The 16,586-nt window shown below is 47.2% G+C and overlaps 1 protein-coding gene across 1 annotated transcript in view; it reads left to right on the top strand.

Moving 5' to 3' along the window:
• UNC5C (unc-5 netrin receptor C) overlaps positions 1-10,245 on the top strand; it is a 362,397-nt gene extending 352,152 nt beyond the window's left edge. The window contains exons 16-17 of the mRNA XM_058547532.1: positions 5,500-5,678; positions 6,441-10,245. Coding sequence (XP_058403515.1) covers positions 5,500-5,678; positions 6,441-6,606 — 345 coding nt within the window. The 3' untranslated portion in view covers positions 6,607-10,245. The remainder of the gene's footprint in view (positions 1-5,499; positions 5,679-6,440) is intronic.
• Positions 10,246-16,586: the final 6,341 nt, after the last annotated feature.

Raw genomic sequence — 16,586 nt, 5'->3', positions numbered from 1 at the left:
CTGTACAGGGAGCATAGGTGTTTGTGACCTTATCTGTTACCTGGGACCCCAAGGCTGTATTTGCACAGTGAAACCCTTCATGCTGGAGGAACAAAGGGAAAAGACTAAGCCTTCAGAGTGATCAGAAGGCAGCAGCTTCTGGGCCTCGTGGAGCTATGCCCCATGCTGCTCGCTGAGCCACAAAGCACAGGATTATCGTATTTTAAAACTACAGCGGGACAGGGTATGATTTAAAAGACTACGTCCCCCTTGCTGTCTCCTGCTCAGTGACGAATGAAATGTCACTATGTTCAGCGTGTCTTGCTCCACATGTTGTATTTAAAGACTGTCTTCCTTAGCAAACAGAGGCGGGGGAGCATGGCAGCCTCTACGAGGCTCCATCCTTCTTTCCCACAGCCTGCCGAGGCACGGTCATCATCTCCTCCTGTAGTTTCATGCGACTTTTGACTCATAAACAACTTTAGTCACAGATCTCGGTGACATTCATAAGGAATGATCTCGGTGTCAGGGTGCCATGGCAACTGCCAGGCCTTCTGATGCGCAGGCCCTATCTCCCTGGCGCACAGCACCACCCCTGCTGGCTCCGGAGGGTGTTTTCACTTTCCAGGCCCAGCAGGTCTACAAAGTTCAATAACCACCCAGCTCCAGGGACAACAAAGGCTAGGGAATTTTGGAGGGGGCGGGAGGCCTGCGGCTTTGATGCTCGCTCTCTGTTCAGCGTGCACGTTTGCTGTGGGGTGAAAAGGTGGATCATTGCAGCCACCAATGAAAGGGAGCTGTTCAGGGCCCTCCCCTGCCAGGGCCGCCACCCCCTCACCGAGAAAAGGCACTTTCGCATGGTGTGATCACAACTTGAGGACTTTCTTTCTTGTGCCCACAGAGAGGAAAGATGATTGCTTTTGCAACTTGGCGGCACTCAGCTCAGAGAGGCCAACCCTTCAGTCTTGTCAGAGGCCTTTGCCCGTGTGTGACAGACACACACATTTAACAGAGGGAGGGGCAGAAATGACCTGAGTCAGATGACTTTGAGGATTAAGGGGCACTCTGCTGCTTTTATTTCTGGGTCACTGAGTCCCACCATTGTGGTGAGCATTGGCATTCAGTGCATGCGGCCCCCAGCGGGGGAAGTGTGGAGCTGGGAACTGACGTTGGGGAGCACGGCCCTGCGCTGGTGAACAGTTGCCTCTGCAAAACCCTGAGATGCGGATCCTCACCCAAAGCTCCGAGAAGGGGTCCAGTGTGACTGACAAATCATAACCAGAGGAAAGTCTCCATTTGTGGTGTCTTTCTTCTGCACAAGGCCCCGCCTAGGGTCACATGGCAAGCCGGCGGGTAGGCTGGGGTTGCAGTTCCAATGTCCTGTCTCCCAAGAATGAGCTGACTTGCCAGGAACGTGCTCCCTCCTACCCCCACCCCCGGGGCCCACCACTCAAGGGGCTCAGCAGCAGTCATTTGTAACACGCCGCCCTGCCGCCCTGGCCTCTCCAGTCAGGAGAAGGACCTGTCGCCCCCCGCAGGCCAGGCTGTGCTTGACCCAGTCCCACAGACCCTGTGACGTTCCTCTCTGGGCACTTTGGCCAGAGACGCCTTAACTAGAGAAAAAGCTTTTAGTCTCACAGAGATGAAGTTTAAGAATGAAAATGTCTGGAAGAGTAAAAGTATTACTATGAATGAATGTCAAGATGATAGAAGGTTTTTTCTTTCTTTTTTTTTTTTAGAGGGATGGGGCAGTATTAAAGGGGCAGCTACCCGTCACCACCAAGAGAAAAAAGGGTGTAGACGAGAGAGAGGGACTTACAGTCTCTTCAGGCATTCTGGTCGGTTTTAGCGATGGAGAAAGACCTGTCAGATACCTGATAGATAACCCCTGTTGACTACAGACACACAGCACTTTTTTGTACACAAAGAGTAATATTAAAAACGTACAAAGTAACATCACTCTGCTACATCTGTGCATCTCTTCCGTTTTCTATAACCTGTTCAAAATGACTGTTGGGAAATCTAGTTTTTCTAAGTGACTTTGGGCAGAGTCAGACCATGGGAGTAGAAGGTTGTTTCCACTGTGGCGAGCTGAAAATGTGTGCAGCCCCCAGAGCAGCTGTTTGTTTAATGTCGAAAAGTCGTATGTTTGACTAAGGGAATCGTCACGTGAAAGACAGCTGGTACCAATATCATAAACAGTGATCATCATAAGCATTCTGTGAGAGTAAACTCTACTTTTACCTGGAAGTAAAGGCAGAACTAATAGCAACTGAAATTACTAGATGAAATTTTAAATGTAAATGTTTATGTGTATGTTTCTTTTACCTCCAAGGCCGTTGTCAGCCCTCTGATGAGAGAGACAAGAAATTATGCCCTCCTGAGCTTGTTTCATCCACACAGAAATAAATAGGCACAGTGGCCAGGGCTGGAGGCTCAGGACTTGAAGGCTCATGTGAAATGATGATGCTCCTTTATTCACCAGGAAAGGATGACAGCAGGAACCTGCGAGCAGACCTCCCTGAGAGACATGCCCACCTTCATCTGCCTTTCCCCTCAGCATTTAACAGAGGGAAGAGCCACACCCGTCTCCACATTTAATTGGAAGGAAGCTCAGCACACTACTCGGTGGGGTGGGCTTCTACCAGGAACTGGCTGCATCCTCTTTCTGTATCAGGAGAAATATGTTCTCTCATTTCGACAAATAGGAATTGAGTAGCTTCCATGTGCAGGTCACTGTGCTAAGTATCAAAGTGGTTCTGAGGATGACAAAAATACTCTCCTTTCCAAGCAATTTGAGAAATCAATGGAAGTAACACATCAGTACAACCAACATGCATAGGGCAGACTAAGAGGACGGAGAAGAGTGGTGAGAAGTGCTGCCGGAGGCCTCCAGGGTCCCGTGACACCCCTGGGTGGATTTGTTCAGGGGAGACTCAGGGACACGCCCTTTGGTCCAGACTTTGAGGGGTTTGTTCCACAGAGATTAAGGAAAAGGGCAGAAGAACTATCCTTAAAAAGGTGCTAGGGGCTGGTCCTGTGGCATAGCAGTTAAGTTCGAGTGCTCTGCATTGGTGGCCCAGGGTTTGCTGGTTCAGATCCCGAGGGCAGACCTACTCACCACTCATCAAGCCATGCTGAGGTGGCGTCCCACACAGAAGAACTAGAAGGGCCTACAACTAGGATATGCAACTATGTACTGGGGCTTTGGGGAGAAAAAGAGAAAAAAAAAGAGGAAGATTGGCAACTGATGTTAGCTCAGGGCCAATCTTCCTCAAAAAAAAAAATTAATTAAAAAACGCACGAGGAACAGTGAGTGGTCCAGTCTGAGCAGAGTTTTAGTCATGTCAAGGCAACCTGAGAGACGCAGGGTCGGACTGTCAAGTGGCGGGAGCACATGCGTATGGGGCCCCTACGCCATGTCAGGCCCAGCTCTGCGCTTTCCAGGCAGCACCTCTGGGGCGCCACACCGGCGACAAGGTCGGGGGCGCGAGTGACTCACCACCTGACTAAGTGTTGGGCCTCCTCTGGTAGGATGGGCATTTAACGCTCCTTAACGAGAGAGAGAGAAAAGGAGAAATATCAGCAAGGCATGTTAGATGATTAGTCTGGCAGACAGGGACAGATGACAGGAAAGCCATAAGGACTTACTGTGGCCAACAGCACAAGGAATCTCTGGGGACACCAGTCAGCACTACAAAAAGCAGACCCCTACCTGTGCAGACTTAACCCCCACCCCAGCCAGGGACGGTCAGGGCGGGGTTGTATTTGGGGGTTTGGTGGGTTTCCTTCTAGGCCCTGTTGTTACTGTCCAGACCGGAAGCCAGCAGGACCTCCACGTGGGCGATGGTACTCAGTTGTGGGAATGCCGTGTGATTTCTCTTCACCTCCACCTCCTCAATCCGTACCTACCCGTTTGATCCTAATATAAGTGTTGGGCACTTGGGTTCAGACCTCCCCGACATGTATCCGTTGATAAACAGTGACACGTGCCCTCAGATCACTCTTCTGGTCCCCTTTGTATAAGCCCGATGTCCTTGAGGTCAGGAGCCCTCTCTGCTCACGGTCCGGTGAAAAGAGCTCTGTGCCGGATGCGGGGAGAGATTGCGGGCTGTGGCCTCATTCAGGGCCACCAACTCACGTTGGTTGCTTCTGGGTTTCATACCAGTCTTTTAAATCCTGGTATGTGCTGGAGTTAACACAAAGGAGCGAATGGAATCCTTGGAGTCTCAGTTTGCCAAGCTTTGGGTTTTGAGGCCAAATACTGTGATTGCAGCCAACACCACTGTGTGTATTATGGCAAACAGTTCTTTTGCTCTACTGTGCCCTCCAAGCCCCAGATGGCCCCTGTGCAGTGTGCCCTGTGCAGGCCCCTTACACGAGCCTAGCAGTGAGCGCTGGCTGCTGATCTGGGAATACGGAACACGCTGTCAGTCAACAGTGGCTCACAGACTGCAGGGACCCCTCAGTGCAGGAGCAGCAAGCTTTGGGGGGCTCTGGGCAGTGGTGGCACTGACCCCCTGAGCTGAGCGCTCTGTAAGACACCAGAGACTTCATGATGGCCAAAGCTGTGTGTGGCCAGTTTATCCTCCAGCAACTAATTGTGTACACCAAGGAGTTACCCGCTTTAAAAAAAGAGAGAGAGAACATTTAAAGTAGATTAAGTAGATTTTCTTTATTGCTTTAATAGTTTCCAGGCAACATTTGCTTTTGCTTTTCTAACTAGTAGAAGTGATCGGAAAATGATTTGAGTTTCTCCTGCAGATGAAATTCAGATTTTACATTTGTGCTGTTTTATGAGCTGAAACTATTTTCAGAGCCAATTTATGTTTTTCTCTACTAAAATTAGATTTTAAAAAAATGAGGGTGTAGAACCATTGGCGGATGCTGTTAGCAACTTGCCCTAAGGCAATATACTGTGTTCACCATTTTCTTGAAAAAATTAGTCTTAATTTGATATCATTTAGAGGAGAGTTGTGTTCCATTTCATTCAACAAAAACAGAACCGAGCCATCTTCTGCAGAGGTTAGAGCACATCCCTCGGCCTTTGCCCAGGGCATTCCCCTCAGGGTCAGACAGTTTCCAGAAGCTCTGAACTTTCAGCCTTCTAATCTCAGATCTGTTCATTCTCAAAGAACTGCCCTTTTGAACATTTCCCCCTTCCTGAAATCCAAACCTTTGGGAGTATTGATGTACCCTCTCTCCTCTCTCATCCCGGAGCATCCCATCAGAAAAGCTGTTATTGAATCACACCAGAGCTTTCCACGGAGCCCAATCCTGACGGAAGCCCCATAAATCCCAGGCTATGCAAAGTCAGCTTAAAATGTAGCTCTTCCTCTCAGCCAGGTTACCTCGAGCGAATCACACCTTTCAGCCATGAAGAAGCCATTCTTACTAAGCAGAGTAATAGCACTCATTCTCTTCTTATCGCTCAAAGCAAGGCATTACATTCATTGGTTCCACAGGGATTGCTTTTGTCTTCAGAAATAATGCTGTGTTGTTCCTGTGCCTGAACTACAGGAACCTACTGGCATCGACTTGCCTCTGCTGGATCCAGCGAGCACTATCACCACCATGACGGGGCCCAGTGCTTTCAGCATCCCTCCCCCCATCCGGCAGAAGCTTTGTAGCAGCCTGGATGCCCCACAGACGAGAGGTCATGACTGGAGGATGCTGGCCCATAAGCTAAACCTTGACAGGTGGGTATGCCAGGCTTCAGGACTAGTTTCTGGAAAACATAGGGTTCCAGGACTGATAACTGTTCGACTTGGGACAGCATTCATTTTCTTCCTTCCATGCATCAATTTATTTTTCATTCTGCAAACATGTATTAAGCTTCTTCTTTGTATCTTGCACCATGGGCTTGTAAACACACTGTTGAGAGACATTCTGGGCTTATCTGACATTTGTAAGTATCAAGTTTTGTGATCCACTTTGCAAAGCTGCTATCCCCCTAACCTAACATATCCATTCACTAAAGTAATCATTGTTTCTCATCTCCTGTTGAGCAGGACCTAATGTTTAATGGGTAACTAATGTGCTACACACAGCACTGATATTCAGTTATAGAGAGACCTCAGGAGCCTCTTAGTAGAGTGTTGCCATCACTACCAAGCAAAACACAGGGCGTGACCTGTCAGAGATAATCAGAGCTGGGCTGGAAAGAAAACATAAGTCTCCTGAGTTCCTGTTTAGGACATGACCCATGCACATCTTGTCTCTTAAATTATCTTACTCAGAGTTGAGGTTAACAAAGTTAAACATCACGTCTCCTGTCTGGGGCTGATCTAATTAAATATGGGCTAGTTGTTTAGGACGGCTCACTGTAAACCACAGTTTCTCAAGTGAGACTAGGATACTTACAAAGACAAATGGAGACACAGAAAGGTTCAGTAAAAACTGAAGAGAAAATAGATCCATAAATCACGCCATTCAGCACATTTTCCCATTCCCGATTATAGGTACTTGAATTACTTTGCCACCAAATCGAGCCCAACTGGTGTAATCCTGGATCTTTGGGAAGCACAGAACTTCCCAGATGGAAACCTGAGCATGCTGGCAGCTGTCTTGGAAGAAATGGGAAGACATGAAACGGTAGTGTCTTTAGCAGCAGAAGGGCAGTATTGACCCATGCTGGGATTGAAAATGAAGGACGAGAATGCACAGGGAATCTGTGTCCATCCAGGGGTTCACAGCTGAGAACGAAATGCAGACCAGACCAATGCACTTCACAGGCAACTCAGCCTCGGGAGAGAGAAGAACAATAGATACAACTACCGATACACACGCCCACTTCACTCGGACAGCGTCATGGGAGTGAAGAACAATTGTGTAAATTTGTACCTTGAATTTAGAAATCCACCTAATTTTCCTCTTAGTTGGGCTGTATGCTGTGTGGTACAGGATCTTACAGTTTCCTAGGAAACGCTTTTTATTGCTATCCAGATATGTGGATAAACTTTCTTAACAAACCCAGTTTCTACAAAAGTTGTTTACATCAAATTGGACAGGGACACAGACACTGTCCACAGCTCGTTCTATTTTTGTTTAAATCGTTTGAAGTTGAAGCTGTGGACAGTTTGTTGTGTCTATTTCAGATTAGTAATTTACAGAGAAATCATAGACTTTTGCTGCAAATTGTGTGCATCAAGTGTCTCAGATAATCCTCCCATCGGTGTTCTGTTTCCAGAACTTGTAGAACCAGTGTTACTCTTTGTATCAGGGAAGTGGAGAATCTAAGTGTGAAGGAGAAATAACTCAGACTCCTTATTCCTGGCGGCCCACCTGGCGCCCTCTGGGAATGGAGCTGCAGCATTGCAGGGAAGACGTGATCCATGTCCAGCCACACAAACAAGCATTTCTTCACAACATCTGTGTTCGTAATATGCAATTTGAAGTGGCTTTTTTAAAAAAGGTATCATTATTATCATTATTATTATCGATGAGTATGTACAAGTATTCTAGTAAAAGGATTTTCTTTTAACTCCTGTTTTGGTTAGCAGTACCGGTAGTCCTTAGGTATTGACGAGACCTGCTCACCTTCTCACAGAACACGGTGGGTGTGGTCACCAGTTGAATTCAACAGGCACTGCTTCCTTGACCTTTTGTCTTTCTCCCATCATTCTGCCCCAGAAAGGCAGTAAATGCTTACTGGCTTTGTCAGTCTCTTCTTCCTGCTTGCTCAGGCAGGGTCTTTCTCCTCTGAGTCTTGTCATGAGAAGTGTTCTCTACTAAATTCACTTAACATTGGGGTCACGTGACCCCACACTGACTCCTCTGTTGACCTTACAGGCAGTGTGCTTGGAGGAGGTCAGGAAACCAGTCTTCATCTGGGTTTCTCATGGCCTAGCTGTGCTACCTTGGGAAAGTCGCCTAACCTCACCAGACCTCGGTTTCCGCACATGTAAAGTGAAGGGGTGGGATTAGATCATTTCAAGGTTCTAAAATGCTGGGCTTCCCCTATGAGGCCTCCAGTCTCATTCATCAGTCTGAAGACCACAGTGGACTCTGACCTGGACCATTTAAAGAGGCAGCAAGTCTTTTGCCCAGGCTACATTATGCCTTTCAAATAGTTCCCACCTGGAAGATAACTGTTCTAACCTGTAACGTATTTGTTATGCTTTCAAGTCATGTCTTTGTGTCACCACATTCTGCTGTTCACCGAGAGATGGCATCCCTTTATTATCTTTTTCTTTCCTCTCTTGGGACCACTTGCCTTTCTGACTAGTTACAAATTATGTTCTAGTATTGTCGTGGTCACAATTTTTTAAATTAAAAAAAATTTTAACTGAAAAATAGTCAACAGACTACTTTGTGTAAACTATGATATTTCCTTAGGACCATCACAGGCTCTTGGTTTTAACAGGGACTCGGTTCATTCCGCAGGTGGGGACTAGCGAGTCAACAGCCCAGTGGCCAAACCAAGATCGAAAAATAAGCACCCATGTGTATGTGTATGAATCAGAACCTCCAAAACGTGGCTGTGGTTTACTTTTGGGCTGGAGGTATCCAGGTTGCTGACTGGATTTGAATTAGAAATAATTTTAGACATTTTCTCTCTTCTTTCCACATATATTTCCTCTCCTGACTATTTTGGTGACTGACTTCTTGATATTCCCAGGCTCCTCCATCCTCATCTTTGAGGAACTATTGATACCTTGGTATGGAGCCTTTTATTTCTTATCATCTGTTTTAGTCATATATTCTATAATCTGTCTCTCTCTGGTCACCCCCTCTACCATATGTAAAAATATGTTACCCTTACTGTGAAAGGGAGAGATTGCCTTAACAAGTTCAGTGGATAATGTTTGTACTGATGCATATTTGACCAAAAGATAGTAAAATTGTATTCTACATTAAAATAATTTTAATAGCTGTTTTTCAAAAAGGAGGAGGAGGGAAGAGAACTCTTATCCAGTGCTGCATCTTGAAATAACTTCTCAAGATTGCTCATCATTATTGTTTTGGGGGGCTGTCATCTATGGAAATCAAGAATTAGAAATCTGAAGAATGCTCAAAGAAACGTCCACGCCTAGTGAAAAGTAGAGAGGAGCAAATATGTAGCTATCCAGATAAATCAATTCCAAAACTTTTATTACTAAAAAAAGTCATCAAAAAGTTATCGACACAGAAATATTGAACAAAGCAGGAACTGTATTATTGAAGCCATTATTGGGGGGCTTTGGGGTTCACTTCAGATGCTTGTTTTTTGGTTCAACATCCCAGGACCAAAAAAGGGAAGCGTGGTTGATTCCTTATAAGTAAGCAAGGTACTCATCTGTCGTAGAACCCTGTCACGTCCCCTAGCAAGTGTACGGCAACTGCCATACATACAACACACCATTTATGTCAAATAATTTTCACTACAAATTCTGATTTCCTTCTCCTTTGTGGTAAAGTAATAGCTGTTAGATTGCTCTCAAACTCAGAAGGTCCAGACTCGAGAGTTCATTTCACAGGGTGCTGCAGTCATCCCATTCTATGTGCCATGTCTTGCCCTTCACTCCTAGGGCTTCTATGGAGCGTGTGAGGAAACACGGGCGTGCTTCATTTGGATGGGGAAAAATATCTATCACTTGTGCATGGTGCCACCTAGTGGTGCATAACACAGTCTACCCTGAGTTTGATATAAAAACTCACTACAAGCGGTTTGACAAAGGGAATGAATGAATACCTGTACAGTCAACAGGACCTTTATGACAAATAGACATGGGGAAATTTTCACTTCAAATATAGTTTTCTTAGTCTCACATTTTTTTCACTTAAATTCCCCATATCAAAAATTACATGTCATGATGAGCCTAGTACGTCATCAACTCATTCATACTTGACATATCTCAAGTTGGTTTTTAGTAATAGAAATAGAAATACACAAAAATCTGTATAAAAGAGTTTGTGAAGAGTTGTCATTTTTAGCATTTATATTTTTCATTGGGCTTTATCTGTTTTAAATGTCCTTACTTTTAGTTGTCTACTATTTATTTTTGGAAATGTAAGAAGCATCTCCTTAGAAAGAAATGTTTTATATATGCAAATGAGAATACTATGTCTAAGGGAGAGAAAATTGGATTCAGAATTGATAACTGGGCACAAGGTGATACCAAACGTGTAACACCAAGGTGCTCCCAGCTCACAGCCTTTTCACAGACAGCGTGAATACGCTCCTCAGTTACACAGAAAACTCTGCATCCCCACGTGAGCAATGTGAGGGCTTCCGAGGCTGGGCAATATTGTAGGTAAGGTGTCCGATGTTAAACTGCATAACCCTTAGCCATTTTCATATATATTATTATTTTGTAGATTTTAATCTCACAACTTTCAAATAGTAGAACGATTCCTTCGGAGTGAGTACAGGACACTCTGGAAACTACACATTCAGTAATAGCTTTTTGTGTGTGTGTGAGAGGAAGATCAGCCCTGAGCTAACATCCGTGCTAATCCTCCTCTTTTTGCTGAGGCAGACGGGCTCTGAGCTAACATCCACTGCCAATCCTCCTCCTTTTTTTCCCCAAAGCCCCAGTAGATAGTTGTATGTCATAGTTGCACATCCTTCTAGTTGCTGTATGTGGGACGCGGCCTCAGCATGGCTGGAGAAGCGGTGAGTCGGTGCGCACCCGGGATCTGAACCCGGGCCGCCAGCAGCGGAGTGCGCGCACTTAACCGCTAAGCCACCAGGCCAGCCCAGTAATAGTTTTTTAAAAGTAATTCTCTTATAAGTAAGATGTCTTCAAAGTAAGCATTCAGATGGTGGGATGGAGACTTGTTTCTTCTCACAGAGGGCTCTGGCAGGGACCTGGCTGCGGTCTTCTCCGCCCACTCCCTCCCCCGTCAGCGATGCAGGAGGAGGGAGCCAGGAGGGTGCCCACTGTCTCCCTAGAACTCACAAGCCTCTGCCACTGTCAGGTCTGTCCCCACGCCGTCAAGCAAATAAAAACCACGTAAGGACCTGCAAGAGAGTGTAAAGGAAGTAGACAAAGTTTACATGTGGCATTCTCAGTCTTCAAGCTGAACGTTTCAGCTTTTGCTGAGCAGTTGCTCTGAACAAGTTACCAGTTTCACAGAGAGACTCAGGCCAAGTCCAAGGCCGATGAGGGAAAGGATGACGATGGGAACAGCTGAAATGAAATTGGGTTTTATCCACCTTCTTTGAGAACAGAGGAGCTTTTGCGAATCAGAATGTCACTGCTCAAAGCCAATTATTTGTAAAGATGATGATGGTCAATGAGCATTAGATTTTATAAGGAAAAATATTTTTATTATTGATGATCTCAAGGTAATAAAACCTTCTTTTACCTTTTGAGTGCCTCATAGGACTAACTATTACACTTTACTTTTGGGGGTTTTTTTTTGTATTCTTTTTTTGTTAAAACTTTACTGAGCTAATGTTGACTGAAATCCTTAGAACTTTGCCTCCGCAATGAAGTGCTATACCCTAAGAAATCTATTTGTATAATCTCGGGCTGTAATAATCACTTTGAAAGATTTCCCTTGCATCTGGAATGATTTTTTTTAATGGAATAAGACATAAGGGGAGTAAAAACATTGTAACCAATGTTAATTTAAGCCTGTGTCCATACAGGTCAAGTAAGCCAAATGGAGTCGTACATATTTCCAGAATTCATGCCTGAAAACCTGCTATTTTTGAAAAGTAGGGAGCCAGCTTTGTATGTCACTGGGTGGGTTTTTTCTACAGACTAAGTCTAACAATGAACTTCCTGATCCTTTAGTCTTACCAGCCTGTGGTTGCCCCCATTTTTGGAAATCCTACTTTAAAAATCTGTCTTCAGCAGAGTTCATGGCTCCCAGGTTTTCCAGCGGCTCTGTCACCTCCCTGTGTTGATCTGTGGTGGGATATTAATGGGCGCATTCAACTGAATGTAATGTTTGCCCCAGACCTACGTTGGCACAGTCAAGGGAGGCGTCCCCAGAACGAGCCGACAGGAAGGCCTCAGACGCACAGCACACAAAACCATGCGCTCCTGGGAGGCTGTTTCCCAGTCCGCTGTATCCTTAGACTCTTGTGTATTGAAGAGATCTGTCCAGAGAGCTTCCAGAACCCCAGTCAGGAATCCCTGCAGGATGTCAGGAGAGGCGAGGCCCACCGGTTGTTGAGTAGAAAACCAGGCAGGCGCCCTGAGATACAGTCAGCTGCCCCCCAGCCAAAGTATCTGTTCCCACGTACCCCTCTTAACATGCCATTTCAGATTTGTGCCTCAGCAAAACTGTAAACTGCTGAAGGCCATAACACTTCAGGGTCCCTTATGAATATGCTTAAATCCCAAAGGTCTCCTGGAATTGCCACATCAGGGCTGCTGCTGAACCTGACGGCTCTGACCTGGGCGGAATAACCCTCAGTCCTGGGGTTCAGAACGTGAACAACAAAACAAACTGGCAGGTTTGGCTGATCGGCAGCCTAAGATGGATGAGCCCTTGATCTCTGAGCCTCAGCACTTCAGCGAGGCATCGTCATACAATCATGGCCTGAGCTATGTTCTCCATGATAAAACAAACCTGTTTTAGAACAGCATAAGAGAGCAAGTCTGCAGCTGATGGAAAATGCCTTTGCCCTTGTATAATCTTAAAGTCTCCTGTGACACCTGTGAGTGCAGGGGGATAAATGATGTACTCCTCCAGGCCTCGGAAAGAGAGGAGCAATCAGACCAAGCTGATTGCGCGATTGGCTTCTCCCCTTCCCTCCCCTCGACCTGCTCCTGGTGGAGGCCTCGCCCTCCAGACAGAACACACTGAGCCCGTCGCAGGGAGTATCAGCACCCGTGTGTGTGTTAGATGTCACTGTGTTGTGTGTGTTCACTGAGTTTAATGTTGACCTGTAGCAAATTGGTGACACTCCTCTTTGCTCTTTCTAAAAACAAGCAATGTTTGTCAGAGAGAGAGGCCCGGGGTCTGTGCTGAAGAGCCTGTGTCATCCACCCGCTGTTCCCTTTGAACAGTTCAACTGCAGAAATGTCGGATTGAGGTTTTGCGCTTTGTCATTTTCCTTTTTTTAAACACGACGACACAACCTTGGCTTTTCAGATATGGAGCACTTCTTTTGTTGTTGTGGAGTTCCTTCTGGCTGCATCTTCTATGCAATTCCTTTAGAGAAGCCCTGGCGGAGGCGTGCTCTGGGCACGGCTCACGGGTGTGCGGTGGAGGGAGGGACCCCCCGCTCCGGGGGGCGGGGGTGGCTCTTCGCTCCCTCGCTCCCTCGCCCCATTTTTCCTGCAGTCCCTTAGTTTGTAAATTGCCTGCATTTATTCTGTCAGCCAACATGTATAAAATGTAAGAAAGAATTTTTAAACAGGTAATAAATTATATTTATAAGCAACAGTGTGCTGCCTCCCTCGTGTCTTCCTCACAAGAGCCCTCCTCTGCGCGGAGCCTCCCTGGGCTCCTTCAGTAGGACGAAAAGCGCTTGGTTCTGCAGCGATGGTAACACCACCTCCCTCAGGGACAGGGTGAGTTCTAGAATGGCCTTCTCCAGGCTGTCTGCACATCGGAATCACCGGAGGGGCTTTAACACGGGGCGCCTGGATCCCACCCCAGAGATTGATTGCCTGGGTCTGGGTGCAGCCTGGGCGCCGAGGGTTTTTAAAGCTCCCAGGTGATAGTCAAGGGGGAGAACCCGTGTCCCAGAAGAGCTGCGGCGGAAGCCCGGGAGCTGGGGACCCGGAGCAGGAGCCCCACCCTCCGAGGCCCGAGTTTAAGAGAAGTTTGCAAAGGGCACTCTGGGGAGGAAGGGAAAGGTGAGCCCGCCACGCGGGACGCCGCAAGCTGTCGCAGATGCGACAGACAGGTTCAGCTCATGCGGGACACCGGTCGCCCCCTCTGAGCAGGGAGAAAGGCTCGGAGGGTGCAGTGGAAAGCGGCTGCGAATCAGCGTGGAGGCAAAGGCAGCCCTCTCCTCAGTGGGAGAGCCACTTGAGAGTGTCCTTAGATGGCCCGCAGCCTGCTGCCGCCCCCTCTCTCAGCCAGAGCGAGCCTGTGAGCAACTGTCCCTCCCGAGGGCTGGAGGACAGGGAGTTCACTGACTCCACGCGGGGGCCGCAGACTCAGTGTTTGTGAGGACTAAGGAAGCAGGGACAGTATGGAAATTGGAACCCAGGTAAAACAAAAGGGAGAAGTGGGTCCTGTGGCTTAATCAGAGAATTCAACTCCATCTAAAAGAAAGAAAGTTCATTTGAAGAGCAAAACGGTGTTTTACACAGAAAGCACGTGGCGGCACAGACCCAGCGGGACACCACCCACTGACCCCTAATTTGGAGCTCTGAGAGCTGGCTTCCCTTCAGGAAGGCCGAACCTAGGAGAGCCTGCAAACGTCTTCAAAGTTAAGTCAGCGAGGGCCCTGAGACCCCATCTGAGTGGGGTCAGAGTTCTGTGGATTGGCCCCACTCTGTCTCTGTCCCCTGGGGCCAGCACGCAGGCACCAGGCAGAGCCCCTCCGGCAGTCCCAGAGCTCCCTACAGCTGGGGTAGTACTAAACCGAGGGTAAGAGTTACCTGGCAGAAACAGAAACAGAAGTCTTTCTGAGAGTGGGGTCATCTGTACTTTGCTCCCATGACCAGAAGGACCTACCAAGCCTGCAACTTATAAAACGACCAATGCCAAGAGAAGAGCCTGCTCTCCTCAGCTGGGATTTACTGTGCATCTGCCTTCCAGTCCTATGAAAGGCCCCCAGCATAGAGAAGTGGGTGCAGAGAGGGTGGGAGAGGTGTACCCCGGCAAACCCAGGCTGTTTTAAGTGTTGCTGGCTTTCTATTCTGTAAAACTATGTCAGTAAGGAAAAGCAGTATTTATGAGTACCTGCCATGTGCCTGGCATAGGGCCACCATATATTTCACATATTCGTCTCATTTGTTCCTGTAAGAGCCCTGTGAGGTGGGTATTTTTATCCCAATTTACAGGGGAGAAGATTGGGGCTCAGATTATGTACCTCCACAGAATTGAGAGAGGGAAAACTATGGGATGTGAGCTAAGTCTGTCTGAATCCCACCCAACACTGGGATGAATTTTTTTGGCACAAGTGCAGCTGGCTAAATACAGCCAATCATGCAGACACTTGTGAGTCCCTGGTGACTAAGATGCAAGTCCTCCTGTACTCTCATGCCCAAACAATTCTGGGTTTCCGCTCCCCTGACCCCGCCTCCAGTGGATCTCCTCCAAACCATCCTGTCCACCCTGCCCTTCAGGACTCACCATCCAGGAACAAATAACCTAACACTTTCCCTCTCCCTTTGCAGAGGGTTCTCTCCTCTCCAGGGGACACTGTCTCAGAGACAACAGCAGTGGCCTCATTCTTCCACACCCCAGTACCTCACAGCTGGAAGGAAGGACGGGGTCTTTCTCATACTGTTCTGCTGCTTCCAGATCACTGCCTCTGCATAAAAAGCCCGCTCCTTCATACTTCAGGCCATCGGGCTCTCCCAGCCTCTGTCTCCACTCTGCTCCTCACTCACTGCCCACCTGCTCTCCTACAGCCCTTGAGGATTTTGCCTCACAGTCTCCCTCTCATAAGACTGCCACCATTCTGGGGAGCTTCCAAATCCACAAAGACAGATCCAAAGGCCCGGCTTTTGGGTTCCTCTTTCATCACCAATAATCTTGTCTGCTAACTGAATCTGCCCACTCCTGTGATCACACCCTTAGCTGTCCTGAGTCTTGCTACTCCTCCTTTGAAACCTTGATCCTGACTGCAGCCCCTCTGCCAGTGACTGCTAATACCCCCCTCAACCCCATCACGGTTCCCTGTCCTTTGACCTCATTTCCTTTGGCCTCTTAGCTGCCTTCACTTTTAATCCCCTCCCCACTCTGGTCCACCTCAACCATCCCCTTGATGATAATTCCTATTTTGCATGACCTATTGCTGCATACGCCTCATAAACCCCAACCATGAATGGATCTAATTGTTGCAGTCTCCATGCCTACATTTGGGTTGCTGATAGAAAAATAAAATCATAAAACTACATAGAAAAATGGCACTGCGAATTTGTAATAATAGCTAATATTTAGTAATGGTTTACCTCATGTTTGGTGCATGGATTATTTCATCTTCAGAACCACTCCATGCAGTAGATATTACTATTATTCCCGTCTTCAAGGGGAAGAAACTGAGTCTTGGTGAGGTCAGAACATGCCTACTGTCACACAGCTGAGGGAACGAGCGAGCCTGGATTCACACACAGTCTGTCTGGCAGTCCAGAGGCCACACTCTCCGCCCCAGCCACACAGTCAGGACCATCAATCTTAACCAGCCCTGGGCGTTGCCCACAGCCATCTGGCTGTAATTTTCTACAGCGCAATTTCGAACCTTCTCACTTCTCTCAAACCACTGACTTCCCTGCCTTTCCTCTCCCTCCCACAGATGACTGTGCCTCCTAATTACAGAGAAAATAGAAGCCATCAGACCATTTTTCTTGCTCTCCTGCCACCAAACGTACAAACTTACCTGCATCACTCTCCTTGATGGCTGTCTTCCCACCTGTTACAATGGGATATTTTCAAAGACAGAAAAAAGGCATAACTACAAGATAACAGACATGTTCTTTCCAAGGGGAGAATGAAACCATTTTATTTGGGGGAATGTTAAAACAAAGCCATATACAATTTGT

The sequence above is a fragment of the Diceros bicornis genome, chromosome 8 (genome assembly GCF_020826845.1).
Source record: "Diceros bicornis minor isolate mBicDic1 chromosome 8, mDicBic1.mat.cur, whole genome shotgun sequence".
Classification (NCBI taxonomy): Eukaryota; Metazoa; Chordata; class Mammalia; order Perissodactyla; family Rhinocerotidae; genus Diceros; species Diceros bicornis.
The sequence above is the reverse complement of the archived record's forward strand: the minus strand, read 5'-3'. Positions and strand labels throughout refer to the sequence as shown.